The sequence below is a fragment of the Plasmodium falciparum genome (assembly GCF_000002765.6).
Source record: "Plasmodium falciparum 3D7 genome assembly, chromosome: 14".
Lineage (NCBI taxonomy): Eukaryota > Apicomplexa > Aconoidasida > Haemosporida > Plasmodiidae > Plasmodium > Plasmodium falciparum.
Window position 1 is genome coordinate 1,594,415 of NC_037283.1, and position 17,362 is coordinate 1,611,776.

At 17.8% G+C, this 17,362-nt stretch overlaps 3 protein-coding genes across 3 annotated transcripts; 2 read left to right on the forward strand and 1 right to left on the reverse strand.

Moving 5' to 3' along the window:
* Positions 1–90: 90 nt before the first annotated feature.
* Positions 91–5,647, forward strand: PF3D7_1439300 (Sad1/UNC domain-containing protein, putative; the record flags this gene model as incomplete). Its single annotated transcript, XM_001348510.2, has 2 exons — positions 91–211; positions 357–5,647. 2 exons carry the CDS (start codon positions 91–93, stop codon positions 5,645–5,647), a joined length of 5,412 nt encoding a protein of 1,803 aa, XP_001348546.2.
* Positions 5,648–6,518: 871 nt separating this feature from the next.
* PF3D7_1439400 (cytochrome b-c1 complex subunit Rieske, putative) lies at positions 6,519–7,586 on the reverse strand (the record flags this gene model as incomplete). Its single annotated transcript, XM_001348511.1, has 1 exon — positions 6,519–7,586. One exon carries the CDS (start codon positions 7,584–7,586, stop codon positions 6,519–6,521), a length of 1,068 nt encoding a protein of 355 aa, XP_001348547.1.
* Positions 7,587–14,104: 6,518 nt separating this feature from the next.
* On the forward strand, positions 14,105–17,329 carry PF3D7_1439500 (oocyst rupture protein 2, putative; the record flags this gene model as incomplete). Its single annotated transcript, XM_001348512.2, has 1 exon — positions 14,105–17,329. One exon carries the CDS (start codon positions 14,105–14,107, stop codon positions 17,327–17,329), a length of 3,225 nt encoding a protein of 1,074 aa, XP_001348548.2.
* Positions 17,330–17,362: the final 33 nt, after the last annotated feature.

Here is a 17,362-nt window from a genome sequence, read left to right on the forward strand (position 1 = left end):
AGAAGAAGCAAATAAACAAATAAACAATAAAAGAAACTGAAAATATACCATAAAAATTTATTATAAAATAAAGAATAAAGGGAAAGAAATATGATATGGTGGTTTTTAATTTCAGTAAACTTTTTGTTCTTTCTTATAAAAAGCTTTTTTACACCCAAAGCCACGATATACAGGAATGATCTGAACACGAACTATACAAATTCGTCGACAGGTATATATAAAAACGACATTATTATATATATATATATATATATATATATATGTACACAAAAATATAAGTATGTATATGTATTAAAGAAAATTTTCATTTTCATTTTCATTTTTTTTTTATTTTCATTTTGATTTTCATTTTTTAGAAAAGTATATTTTGGGAGAGAACTACAACCTAACGAGCCTTAAATTAAAAATAGATTTTGGCTCGCTTGACACAGGTACGAAGATTATAGAATATAGCAAAGGCATAATTAATATTAGATCCATTCAACAATATGATTATGATAGCTATATGTTAACACCATGTAATTCTGATATATGGTGGATATATTCATTTAGTGATATTATACATATAGAAAAAATAGGTTTAGTATCCTTAGAGCATTATGCATCAAATTTTAAGGTCATTGAAATTTTAGGTAGTGATGTATATCCAGCTACTAAATGGAAAAAATTAGGGAAGATATCAACAAATTTTACAAAAAGTTTTGAATTATTTAATATATATGAATATTGTAAAAATTACGATGAAGATAATTGTTGGGTGAAATATTTAAAGTTTCATGTATTATCTCATCATAATTTAGAAAACAATTATTATTGTACTTTGACGCATCTTCAAATATTTGCATCTTCTGGAGTTGATATGTTAAGTGATAAAATATACTCGGATGAAAATATTAATAAAATTGAAAAAGATTTACAAGATAATTATATGGATCAAAACAATGAACAATTATATGATCAAGAAATTATTGAAAATTTGGAAGAATTATATGAAAATAATGAATCACTTGATGACACTTTATCAAATACAAGTAATGAAAAGAAATCAAAAACAAAAACAAGTACAAATGATGATAATGATAAAATTCATGGGAGTAATATATATTATGATAATATCAAAAAAAATGATGAGAAAAAAAAAAAAAAAAAAGAAAAAAAAAGTACAAGGACACAAGCAAAATCTTTAGATACCAAATTAATAGATAAAGATCTTATGAATACAAAACAAATAGAAAAAGAATTATTAGATACCAAATTAATAGAAAATGAATTTATACATAACAAATTATTTGATACAGATATGATTGAAAAAGAATTAATGGATACAGAATTAATAGAAAATGAATTAATGAATTATGAATTATTTGATAAAGATACTTTTTTTAAAGAAAATTATTTTAATGATGAACAACAAAGGACAGATGAGAGTAATGTAGATCAACAAAATGATATGTATGTAATAAAAAATAATAAAGACAGTATGAAAGGAGATTATTATATAAAAAAAAAAAAAAAAAAACTTGTAACAGATAATACAAAAGATTTAAATAAATGTTCATCCTATAAAAGTAGTAAAAGAGATAAATTTTTTGAAAACATAAAAAGAGAGAATCATATGGATGATCAACATAATGAAAATATATATATCAATATAAAAAATAACAAATCTACACATACATACAAAAAAAAAAATAATCATATATTTCATAAAAATGTCTATTACAACATATTGATTGTATTATATTATTTATTTAATCAACATATTAAAAAGGAATTATATCATTTTAATATGTTAAAAAATAAAATGCAATCATCATTTTTTATGAACAGATTTTATATAACTACTAGATATAAATATTTAAATAAAAAGTATATCAATTTTATTAATTTCATTAAAGTCTTAAAAGAAAATCATGAACAGAAATTATCCGAATATTATGATAACGACATATATCAAAAATTATATATAAAACAGGAAGAACAAAAAAAATATATATATAATTTAATAATGAATACTCAAAATAAGTATGAGGCTCTAATTAAATTGTTACCATTTTCAAGTATACAATTTTTATTAAAAAGGAAAAAATGGATACCTCTTTTATATACAATGTATAATAAGAAAGAATTCGTAAAAAATCCATATTTTAGCATTATTAATAGAGGAGAAAGAAAAAAACGAAAAAAGACATATACTATTATGAATGATGATTATATACCATTAAATACATTTTATAAAAAAAATCATATTATAATACTTCATGATTTAATATATTCTTTGTTCTTTTCAAATATATTATGTAATGGTGATTTAGTGTGTCTATTTGAAAATAAAATATTATTATCCAAAGTATGGATATCTCGTTCAAATATAAAACATTTTATTACAACAAAATATATATTTGATAATTATTATTATAACGATAAAGGTATCAATAAATTAAAAAACATTTACTTGTCACCCCATTTTTATTTCTTTAGAAATATATTTATATCCCACAAGTTTCAAAATAAAATATATTTAAAATTCCCTTATTATTCTTATTATGATAAGAAGGGTGTATTGAAATATATGCATAATAATATTAATATGAATGATTTTTTATATACAACAACGGATGTGGACATAAACGAATTTATACCATATAGTAGATATAAGAATTATGAATATGAAAAAGAAAGAGTACATATGATTGAAAGGGAGAAAAAAAAAAAAAAAATGTATAAAAGAAAACCTTATGAAAATTATATGATTTTATATGTTATATATAGATTAAAAGCAAATAATATTTACCATTTTGAATTTATAAAATATTGTACCAATTTAATTAACAATTGGTCCAAAAAAGAGATAAAAAAAAATAAACATCTTACACTTTTATATAACTTAGAAAGAAAATATTTAAGTACTTTTTATAACAAAATGAAATGTGTTGATATATATAAAAGTTATAAAATTTTGAAGAAGAAAAGAGTTTTTGTAGGAGCTCATCATCATATTTTTAATAACGAATATAATAATAATGATAATAATAGTTCTAATACTTGTCGAAGAGATAAATTAATAAATGATATATATAAATATTTACAAAAGAGAAACAAATTAAATTATATTCCTATATTACATAATAATATAAAAAAAAAAAATGAAATTCAAAAAATAAAAAAACAACAAATAAAAATGAGAGAAAATATATTTAATAGAATTATATTATTTTTTCACAAATTCGTATTTAGAAAGTTACCATATATTTATTTCTTAAATTTTTGGATTTATAACAAAAATGACATGATATTTCAAATGAATGATTGTTTGGATATTTTATTTAATTACATTTTTAATAATATAAAGAGAATAATAATAATAAAAAAAAAAAAAAAAAAGAATTTATATATATTTTTGGAAAAATTGGTAACAAGTTATATTAAACAAAATTGTTTTTTGAAGAAGAATTTTAGTTCTCTCTTTTTAAAAAAAAGAAATAAAAAACATAATAGACATAATAATAAAAGAGGATATATTAATATGAATAAAAATTACATTATATTATATCTTCATTATTATATGGAAAAATCAAAACTTCATCCATTCCATAAGTATTTGAACAATATTGAAATGTCTTATTATATAAAAACTGCAAATAATAAAAATTATATGTCCTTATCCGATATATATTTCTTTTCAAAAAATAAGGAATATTATTTAACTAATTATATAACATGGTATATAACAAACATGATATTTCTGTTATTGAATAGAAAAGAAAAAAATTGGAAGGTTGATATAAATAAAGAGGATATATATAAAAATGAAAAATATTTTTATGATAATGAAGGTGTTGATGAAAAAGAAAAAATAAATGCTTACAGAAAAATGAATATGATACCAAATTATTTATATAATAATGATAGTTATAATGATGAGTATTTTTACTATGACGATGATGATGATAATGAGAATGAAAATGATAATGATAACATTGGTAATAATAATTTTTATAATAATAATGTTCTTTATAGGGACCATTATCAATATGATAATGATAATAAGAACTCAAATTTGAATTATTATCTTACCAATAGAATAATTATAAACCCCAAAAAAAACTTCTTAGAAAATGTATGTTTAACCATAGGAGATATGGAGAATATCATATATTCCAATTATTATATTGATAAGTTTGAAAAAAAAGATTCCAAATATGATAAATGTATGAAGAACAAGATTAAGGAAAATATAATATATGATGAAGATAAGGATAGTCATGATAGTAGTAGTATAAAAATTTTGAATGAAATTAAGAAAAATGAAGAATCGAATAATAAACTTATCCATGATGTATATGATATTATCAGTGAATATGATGATAATGTTTCTAATAAATATAGAGATGATGATAAAAATGTTGAAAATAATCATAAGAATACATATAAAAGAAATAAACAAACTAGTAAAAATATTTCTGTAATAACAGGAAAAAAGGAAAGAAATGAAAATATCAAAGTGAATCAAAAGAGAAAAGAACAAATAAAAAAAACAAAAAAAATTAATTTTATAGAAGAATTTGATAATAAAATTATTGATGAAAATTTAAATTTTCCAAATGAAGAAAATTGTATAAGAGAAGAAAAAATTGAAGAGAAATCAAAAAATACAAGAGGACATGCATTATTAACGTTAGTTGATAAAATAAAAACTATCGAAACTAAAAATAATTATCTTCTAACTAAATTAAGAGATATTATAAAAATAACAAATAATAAAACAAAAATTATATATCATATGTTATCAAATTTTAAAATATTACAAAATACTATAAGTCTATTATTAAAATATATTATGATTAATGAAAAACATATGAAAGATTTAAATATGAATAAGAAAAATTCAGACACATTCTATAAAATATTAAAAGAAATATGCTTAGAACAAATTAATGATAAAAGCAAAAATATGGATTCATTAAAATATCTATGTAAATATTTACAAAATTTCTTATATGATGAATTTGAACGAAAATATCTATTTGAAAAAATTAGACCTGGAAATTATCCCATGTGTGATGATGATCAAAATATTTTATTGCATAACAAAAATGGATATCATCAAAAAAATACAGATTTTATTATAAAAGAAAAAAAAAAAAGTTTATTCAATTTTTTATATTATGAAAACCATTGTCATAATGATATTTTTAAAACACCACTCATATATTATAATTCACAAGTTGATCGTCTTCAAACAGTTTATTTGAACATATTCAATTTTATAGTAAATTTAAAGGTTGTAAAATTCTTAATATACAAATTCAAATATTGGAAAAATATTTTTAAAAGATATATCATAAATGGTTTGTCATATAATATAAATCCCCATACTTTTATGAATTACAGCCCAAAGGATAATCATACTACTAATAATAATATGAACAATACAAATAATGTCATGAATAATATCAATAATAATAATAGTAATTATCATTATGAAAATTGGTACCAGATTTTTACTAACAATTTTTATGTAATATTTTTTTATATCCTTTTTATCATTTTTATAGTTAATAATTTTTTATGTTTCATGTTCTACAAGCACTTATCAAACAAATTAAATGCATACGTGAAAACGTGTACTTGTCATAATAAATGAAAAAAAAAAAAAAAAAAAAATATATATATATATATATATATTTAAATTTTTTTTTTTTTTTTTTTTTATAATATTTGATTATCGTATTTGTTATATATGATTTTATAATGAATATATGGATAACCCTTTTATACAATATATATATATATATATATATATATATTTATATTTATATTTTTATTTGTTTTAATACATTTTTTCTTTCCCTTCTCTCATTTTTTATATTTTTTTTTAAGGAGATGTAGGCATATAATAATAATATATACAAATGTCTACAATCCATTTTCATAAAGAAAAATTCATGTTTTTTTTTATAACATTTTCTATATTTTCTGTATTTTTTATAATTTCTATATATTTTTTATTAATTTTTTTTTTATTTGTTTAATTTTTTAAATAAAGCTGTTAGAAACTTTTCACAACAGTTATTAAATATTATTATTTGAAAGAAATAAAAATTTTAGATTCATATTACTATTAAGTATATGTATATAAAATTATTAAAAAAAAATTATACTTTTTGTAATAATATTCTTATAGACACATATAAATATATATACCTATAACAAATTTTTATTTTTACGTAATATAAATATTTAGTTGTATAAATATGTGCTTATGCGAAAAAAAAAAAAAAAAAAATAATAAATAAATGAATATATATATAAATATATATATATATATATAATTTTTTTTATTTTTTTGTTGTTAAAATTTTGAAAGCCGCATAAATATACACAAATATAATGTACAACATTTAAAAAAAAAAATAAATAAAAATAAAAAATAAAATAAATATATACATATATACATATATATATATATATTTATATTTATACATATTCTTGTTGGTGTTTTATTTAAAAATAGTTTATCCAATTTTTATCGTATTTTCATCAACAAATTCATAAGGAGGCACTTCTAAATTGGAAGGTGCAGGTCCTTGTCTGATTCTTCCTGAATTATCATAATGGGAACCGTGACAAGGGCAAAAATATCCACTATAATTACCACCTTGAGCTGGAACACAACCTAGGTGCGTACATATTCCTATATTGACTAGCCATTCTGGTTTAATGGTACGATCTGAATCTAATTGCGGATCTCTCATGGTTTGAATTAATTTATCATCTTCTTTTGCTCTTTGTATATCTTCAGGTGTTCTATGTTTAACGAATACAGGTTTACCTCTCCATTTAATAACAACGTGTTCTCCCGGATTTACTGTTCTCATATCTAATTCTGTGGTACCTCCAGCAACTAGATCTTTTGAAATCCAAAAAAAATGAACAGATTTACATATAGCAGATCTCATAATGGATGACATAATAAAAAAATAGGATGCACTGATAAAATACATGAAAGATCTTCTGTCTTCATTTCCACTTCTTAATCTATATTCTCGAAAATCAGGATGATGATCTGAATTAATACTTTCAGGATTAGGACAGTTTTCTGCATAACCAGCAGGTCTAAAATTCCTTGGTTCAAATTTTCCAATTGATACAATAGCTGGTTCTTTAGGATTATGCCAGACATCAGTTCTTGTTACATTTGCTCCGCTAGCCAATTCACCTTTCTCTAGATCCGGTTTTCTTGGAAATACAGGCTCAGCTGTTTGATTATAATGAGCATATCTTGTTCTTGCAAAAATACCTTCATATTGATGTGGATGATTTGACGGTTCAACTAATTCTGATAAATCTTCAACTTTTTTATGAGACACATTTTGTTTTTCTTCAATTTCCCATAATTTTATATCTTCTGCATGATCAAATAAATTTTTATAACTTGGATCTTCAGATGCAGGAGGAATACGTTCATTTTCTTTTATGTTATGATTAAATGTACCACCATTTCTTCTAATTATTCTATTCAATCCATTTTTTCGAAATATTTTGCATTTGTAAAAAAGTTCCACATATTTAATATTATTCATTATATATGTAAATAAATAAATAAATAAATATAAATATAAATATATATATATATATATATATATATATATTTATTTATTTTATTTCAGAGTGAAGAAAAAAATAATATAATACATATAAATATTAATATATATATATATATTATATCCTTAATATCTTACTATCAAAAATTGTATCACAAAAATATGTATATTACCTAGACATTTGTCATAATTAAAAAAAAAACATATAAATAAATATATATATATATATATATATATATCTATATATTTTTTCCCGTTTTGTGATTTATCCCAAGTTGGAAATTATTACCAAAAAAAAATAATATATATATATATAATAAAATAAGATTATAAAAACATTATAATATGAAAAGATAAAAAAATTAATTTTTTTTTTTATATTAAAAGTCTTGAACTTTTTAACAAAAAAATAGCACAATTAAATCATATCATTTTTTCTTTATTTTATTATATACACAATATATATATATATATATTTTTAATAAAAAATATTTTATGTAATATATTATGTGTATATTATCATTGTGTTATTTTATTATATATATATATATATATCAATAATTATATGTTTTAATTTATTCTTTCATATGTACATTATTTATTTATTATGTCAAATGAAAATGGTATTAATTGCATTAATTTTCAGAAAAAAAAAAAAAAAAAAATTAAAGAAATACATATCATATATATATATATATATATATATATATATTATATTTAATAAAAGAATAATTTTCCTTGAAAATGTATCTAAAATATTTTATAGTCGTATACACATATATTATACGTTGTATTAAATGTATATTAAAAAAAAATAAAAAATACATATATATAATACATATATATATAATACAAAACAATGAAATTAAAATAATAAAATATATACATTAATATAATATTATACAAATTATATTTGTAGCTTTGATATTATATTTTTGAATAACGCAAAAACGTTTACGTTATTAAAAAAATAAATTAAAATAAAATAATAAATAAAAGTGAACAGAATTTATATTAATCCATCGTTATTCTTTTAGATTAAAAATGCTTTAGGTATGTTCATTACACATTATTAATATATAAAAATGTAAGTTTTATTTTGAAATATAAAGAAAATATGATGTAGATATTATAAACAAATAATAATATAACAAAGAGATCATCATATTATTTATTGTAAGTGTTTTATATAAAGAAAATTATTACATGGGCTTCAACAAAAAGAGGAGGAACATATTATGTACTACTTTTTTTTTTTTTTTTTTTTTTAAATTCGTGAGTTATGGAAATATAAGTTAAAATGATTAAGAAAATGGAGTTTAAAAATATTGTTTTTTAAATAATAAATACAAATTTTTTGTAACAATTTTTTTTAATTCTATACATATATATATATATATATATGATTATATGTGTATAAGATTTAAAAATATATATATATTTAATCCCTTTTTTAATTTCCTTAAAAAATTAGAAAATAAAAGAAATTGCATATAATTCTTAGAATAATAACATAAATGTTTTTTAATCATATTATATATTGAATACGTATGAATATTTTATGACATCGAAAAATATAGAATAACTTAAAGAACGAAAAAAAAAAAAATATATTATATATATATATATATATATATATAATATATGTATATAATTGTCTTTGTATAGTATTAAAATGGTTTAGGAATATATATATTTATATGAAAACATAAAGAGATAAAGAGATAATTAATCAGTTCATTTATTTTTTTAACAAAAAATTTTCCTTTTTCCTTTTTAATATTATACTTATCCTAATAATGTAAAAAAGAATTAATAATATTTTTTTCTAAATCATTATTTCTATTTCTATTTCTATTCCTATTGTTATTCCCATTTTATTTTATTTAATTTTATTTTATATTGGTTGAGAATATATATTTTTTTTTTTTTTTTTTTTTTGCTTTCCGTAATTTATTTAATTTTATGTTAATATCCCATAAAATGAAATAAAAAAATAAAAAAAAAAAGAAATATTTTATATCCATATAAAAAAGCATATTGAAAATATTTATTTACAAAAATGTTCTTTTATTATTATTATTTTTTTTTTTTTTTGAATGGGTTCTTATACATACTAAAAAAATGTACTTGTATTGTTTTTTTAAAAGCTAATAAAATTAATATATATATAATATATATATAGAATAGAAAATGGTTATTTTTATTTTATCCTATATTTATCAACCACCACAACCCTAAAATGATATAATATATAATACTCTTTTATTTATGTATTATAATATTATGTTGTTCTATATATTTCTTATAAACAAATTAAAAAAAAAAAAAAAAAAAAAAATATTATTATATATATATATATAGAATTATAATTGAATTTATTATTATTATTTCTAAATTTTTTTTAAGTTTTTTCCATTTTTTTTTTTTTTTTTTTATTATTATTATTCTATAAATTTTAACCAAATCTCAAAAAAAAAAAAAAAAAAAAAAAAAAAAAAAAAGTCGCACGCTAATTTGGAGTTGAACCATAAAATCATGCTTAACAACCTTTATATGCACTAAAAAATAAAAAAAAAATAAAAAACAAAAAAAATAAAGCGAACCAAAAATTAAAAAAAATTAATCAAAAAAAAAAAAATATAATTAAAAAATTATCAAAAAAATATCAAAAAATATTCAAAAAAAATTATCCAAAAATATTCAAAAAAAATTATCAAAAAATATTTAAAAAAAATTATCAAAAAATATTCAAAAAATTAATAAAATATAAACAAAAAAAATAATAAAGAGCTAAAAAAATGGGAAATAATATTAATAAAACCAAAAGAATCATAATATTTTTTTAGATTTTTTCAAATATATAATTAATTAATATATAAATTTTCCTCATTTTTTAATAACAAATTTTTTGTTATATATGCTTTTTTATTAAATCATTTCAAGTCTTGCACAGAACATTTTTTTTTTTTTTTTTTTTATTAAATATATATATATTTATATATATATATATATATATATAATATTATACTATAATATATAAATATTATTATATATATAACTTTTTAATGTATAATAATTTTTGTAACTTATATATATATATATAAATGTGTAAAATAGAAAAAAAAAAATTCAATTTTTCATGTAATTTTTATTTTTTGCTGTTTTTTTTGTCTTTGTATTTTTAATTAGTTCATATATTCTTATAAACAATATAAATTTTGTGAACTTAGTAAAAAATTCTTTTTTTTTTTTTTTTTTTTTTTTTTCATTTAAACTTTATAAATTAATAATTATACAAAAGTTTTAATTTTACATGCACTTTAAATAAAATTGTTTTTTTTTTTTTTTTTTTTTTCTTTAAAATATTATTATAAATTATATATAATATACATATATATGGGTACATATATTAATATATATTTTTTCCCTTCTTTTTAATATGTAATATTACATAAATATATTTATATATACATTTAAAATAATTTTTATAAATTTATAAAGTGATTTTTTTAAGAGAAAATGAGATTATCAATAACAGGATAACGGGTGAGATGTAATAATGCATAAAATATATTTATATATATAATATTATATATACATAATATATTTATATATATTCACATGTAAAATATAAAATTTTCATTTTATATATTTATATATATATATATATATATATATATATATATACATTTGTCTATATAAGAAAGAAGAATAATGAATAAATTGTTATATAAAAAAAAAAAAATTATAGATGGATTCAAAGAAAAGAAAAAAATAATAAATGAATAAAAAGTCTACAATTGATTCATAAAATATATATGATTTTTATATATACCGAAAAAAAATTTTTAAAGAATATATAATTACATAATATATACTTATTTTATATGCATAATATATATATTATATATATATATTATTCTGTAATTAAGTGCATGATTTTGTAAATTCAGAGGGAAAAGATTACTGACGATTAGTATATGAATGATACGTATTTATTTCACACACGTTAAAAAAATAAAAATAAAACAGATGAATAAATAATATATATATATATATATATATACTTTATGTAAAATTTATGTTGTTTTTATTTTATTTTATTTTATTTCTTTTTCTTTTTCTTTTTCTTTTTTTTTTTCTTTTTTTTTATGTCATTTTAATATATATCGTTATATTTCATTTTATGTATTTGCTATATGAAGCGCCATCTTTAAATGATTATACATATTATACATCATATATTTCCTATTCATACCTTTAAGAAATATATTATTGTAGACATATGAGATATATTATATTCATATATTTTTTTTTTCACTTTAATATATATATGTATATTATATGCATTTTATTTTATAACATTTCAGATACGTTCTTCTCTATGTCTTTTTTTTTTTTTTTTAATTTAGATATAAATATATACATTTTTTTCCGTCAAATATAATTATATTTTAAGTTAAACCTTTTGTTACTTTTTTTTTTATTCTTTTTTTTATTCTTTTTTTTTATTCTTTTTGTTATTCTTTTTTTTATTCTTTTTGTTATTCTTTTTGTTATTCTTTTTTCTTTTTTTTTTTTCTTTTTTTTTTTTTTTCTTTTTCTTTTTCATTTTTTTTTTTTTTCTTTTTTTTTCTATTTCATTTTTTTTTTATTTTTTTTTATTATGTTCAATTAGTCTTTAATTTGATTTTTATTAAATTTATATTCTTTTAGAAATTGTAAATTCATATATGCTTGCATTAATGATATATATATTATTATTATGTACATGTATATTTATTTTTTCTTTATAAATATATTCATATTTAATTTTTTTGCTTGTTAAAAATTTTCCATGTTTTTATTTTTTAAAGAGTCTTAATGTTAAATCCTTAAGTGCTTTAAAAAATATATATGTATAATATTTTATTTATATACTAATTTATAAAAATTAATTTATATATATATGTATATATATATATATATATATATATTAAATAAAAAAAAAAAAAAAAAATAATAAAAAACATTTTGAAATACCTTATTTATATTATATTATATTACATATATATTATTATTTTAAAATTAATTTGATAGCTTATTTGTATTCTGTATTTTTTTATTTTTTTATTCTTTTATTTTTTTTTACACAATTTACAATATCTTCAACATACACATTTTTATGTGTTACATATAAAGTAAAAAATATAAAAAATTAATAAAGAAAAAAAAAAAAAAAAAAAAAAAAAATACATTATATATATATATTATTTTTAAAACTAAAAATATATATTCATAAACATAATATATATATATTACATAACCATAATATATATATATATATATATATTACATAAATATAATATTTATAAATTACATAACCATAATATATATATTACATAATCATAATATATGTATTACATAAACATAATAATATATTACACAAACATTATATATATATGTATATATATTACATAACCATAATATATATATTACATAATTTTCATTTTTTAATGTATTTCGTTTAATTAAGTTGTAATGTTTTTTTTTTATTTTTTTTTTTTATTTTTATTTATTTGTTAATTGATAAAAAATATAAATTAATATATGTTTAAATTTATATAAAATTCCATTATATACCTTTGTAAGATATATATATAGAATAATACATTTTTTTCTTTTTTTCTTTTTTTTTATTTGTATAATTTAGTATAGTTTAATATGAATTATATGTTTATGTATGTGTATGATTACATTGGATAAACACATAAGAGTATACCATCGTTTTATGACATTTAAAAATCTCTTACTCCTCCTTTTTTTCTTTTTTTCCCTATGAGTCTATTTTATTTGTTGAAATATTAGAAAATAAAAAATTTGTTCTGTTCATCACAACATTGTAATATATATATATATATATATAATTATTTACAGTTATATATTTTATATGAACATGTAAGCATTTTTTTTCCTTTACAACTGATGCTAAATATACCCTTTCGTATCGTAGAAGTAAATAGGTGTAATATATATATATATATATCAATAATTAAAAATAAGAACATATATATATGAATCATATTATATATACATAAAATATATATATATATATATGAATCATATTATATATAGATAAAACATATATGTATATATATATATATATATATATGGATAACATATATGGAAGACATATGATAAATAATAATCCCTTGTGTGTAATAGTAAAAAATATGCTTTTCTTAATTCACATATATATTTTTTTTTTTTTTTTATATTTGAACTAATAATAAAATTTTAGTATTTATTGTTAAATATTATATATATTATATATATTATTATTGACTTGCCATTTATTTGATTTTATTTTTCATTTTATTTTTCATTTTATTTTTATTTTTTATTTTATTTTTTTTATTTTATTTTTTTTATTTTATTATTTATTTATTTATTTTTTGATATATTTATGTTGTGATATTATATTTCCTTTTAACAATATATTTATATGTGACGTCATGAATTTAAAAAATAATGAGAATGATGATACAAATAATTTTTGGAAAGAGCAACTGTTCGAAATATGTAACATGAGCCCAGAGGATTTGAAGATACACAATTTGCCTATATCAAGAATAAAAAAAATAATGAAGGAAGATGATGAAATAAAAAGTAATCAAATGGTTTCTGCAGACACTCCTGTATTATTAGCTAAAGCATGTGAATTATTTATTATGGAATTAACAAGTAATGCTTGGAAATATACGGAAGAAGGAAAGCGTCGAACTTTACAAAGACAAGATGTAGTATCCGCTGCTTGTAAGAAAGATACCTTTGATTTTTTAATTGATCTTATACCTTTGGAAGATCGTATGAAATTTATTAATCTTCATATGAAGATGAATTCTCGAAAAAGTCAGACGAATATGAATTACGATATGATGCAACAATATTACAATTTATATTCAACTTGTAATGATAATAAAAATAGTATGAATGTAATAAATGGTATGAATATAATAAATGGTTTAAATAATATGGAAAACCTTAATGGTAATAATAGTAATAATATGAATTCTCAAATTATGAATACATTGAATAATAGTACGAATGATTTGAATTTATTATACAGATCAAGCAATAACAATAATAATAATAATAATAATAATACCTATAATAATATCAATAACAATAATGTAGACGATTTTAACAATTCATCTATAAATTTACAAAATAATATATATATGAACCAAAATAAATATTTTAATAATAAAGATTTTAATATATCAAATAATAATTATATGCCACCAAATGGTATTATATCAAATAATATTTACCCATCCAATAATTTTTCAAATCGGCATATGAGCATGTATTCCAATCGAGGCATGAACACAACACAAGGAAATAACAACAGTAATAATAATAATAATAATAATAATAATAATAGTAGTAGTTTTAATAATAGTAGTAGTTTTAATAATAGTAGTAGTAATAATAGTAGTAGTAATAATAATAATAGTAGTAATTATAATAGCAGCTGTAGTAATAATAATAGTAGTAGTAATAATAACAATAGTAGTACAAGTAGTAATAATAATGGTAACAATAACAAGAACAATTATAATAATAATTATAATAATAGTTTAAGTACTAATGAGAATTTTACAAACAATTTAGTTAATCCCATAAATTATAAAAAGGTAAGTAGTAAAAAAAGATCATATAAAAAAGATTTTTCAAATAATACATTAACTGAAATGAATAATAATATAAATAATGATATGAAAGACATTACAACAAATAGTTTTCAGAGCAATGATTTTGTAAATTCCTATACAAGCCATAATTCAAAAATAAATCAAAGCAAAAATAATTACTCATCATATAATAATAATAATAATAATAATAATAATAATAATAATAATTTTAATAATGTATGTGCGCAGAATGGGGTTAATACATATAACGGGATAAATACAGAGGATATAAAAAATAATAATTTTAATGGAAATTATTGCCCAATGCAAGATATGAATATGATGTATGATGTTAATGGTATTATGTATGGTTATTCTTATGTAAAGAATGATGATAAAAATATGAATGATATACAATCACAAAAAGATTATGTTTATAATTATTATAATGGAACAAATAAAACAATGAATAATACTACTATAATCGGTAATGCTGTATCTAATAATAATTATGATAGTAGTTCAAGAAATGTTTCATCATGTTCATCATTTGAATTAAAGAATAATATGATTACAAATGATTCTAGAAAAAATATATCATCAGTTATAACAAATGATATGAAGAATAATAATTATAATAGGAATATACATAATAACAATAATAATAATATGATAAAACAAAATAATATAATTATTAATGATTATAGTCCTATCAATAATAGTGTACAAGGAAATATAAGTCAAGAACTTATCAATAGAAATTCTTTATCAGTTAAATCTAATATTGAATTAAATAAAGATGTTTTAAATAATTTTTTTTTAAGAAATAATAACAGTGCAACTACAACTAGTACTACTACAACAACTACAGCGACTACACATAACAATGTCATGAGTAATAATAGCATGTCTTCTGGTAACGATGGAAAAGCTAAAAATAATAAAAGTAATAATAAAAATAAAAATGGAACCAACACTAGCACGAATAATAATAATAATGTAAATAATAGTAACCACAATAATAAGCATAGCAACAACAGCAACAGCAACAGCAACAGCAAAAACAATAATAATAATAATAATAACAATAATAATCGTATATCCATTAATAATCAAATGAGTAATAACAATAAGCGTATGAGCAATACACAATATGTTCTGAACAACCAATCAAATAAAAATAAAACTTTAAAAAATAGACACAATAATAATAATAATAATTTGTTAAATGATCATATGAATAATCCTATACAAAATAATTACCAGCTCAGTATGCAACAAAATAATCTTATGGCCACACCAATGAACCAACAAATGTCTTCTTTAATGAATGATCCAAATATGAGTGATATAAGTATAAACAATATGAACAATGTGAACAATATGAACAATGTGAACAATGTGAGCAATATGAACAATGTGAACAATATGAACAATATGAACAATATGAACAGTATGGACAGTATGAACAATATGAACAATATGAACAGTATGAACAATGTGAACAATATGAACAATATGAATAATATTATTATGAATAATATTATTATGAATGAGAATATTATAAATGATACTATGTTGAATGATAATATGATGAATGATACTATGATAAATGATACTATGTTGAATGATACTATGTTGAATGATACTATGATGAATGATACTATGATAAATGATAATATTATTAACATTAATAATATTAGTGATCATATTATTATGAATGATACTATCATTAATGATATTATTAATAACTCAGAAAATAATATTACTAGAAAAAACTCATCTATAAATATCATCAATCAAAATATTGATAATAGTGTTGTACACAATCATTTAAATAATATCATTCCACACATTAATAATAACGTGCAACAAAATATGAAGCTTAATATGAATTCTAACATGTATATGAATAACAATACTCAAAATCAAATATATCAACCTACTGCTCAGTATTCTATTCCAGAAAATAATTATATATGTAATTATAACACACAGACATATAATAATAAAGCCAAGAAAAAAATATATACTTATTCGTAACTAAATAAATAAATATAATATATAAATATGTAT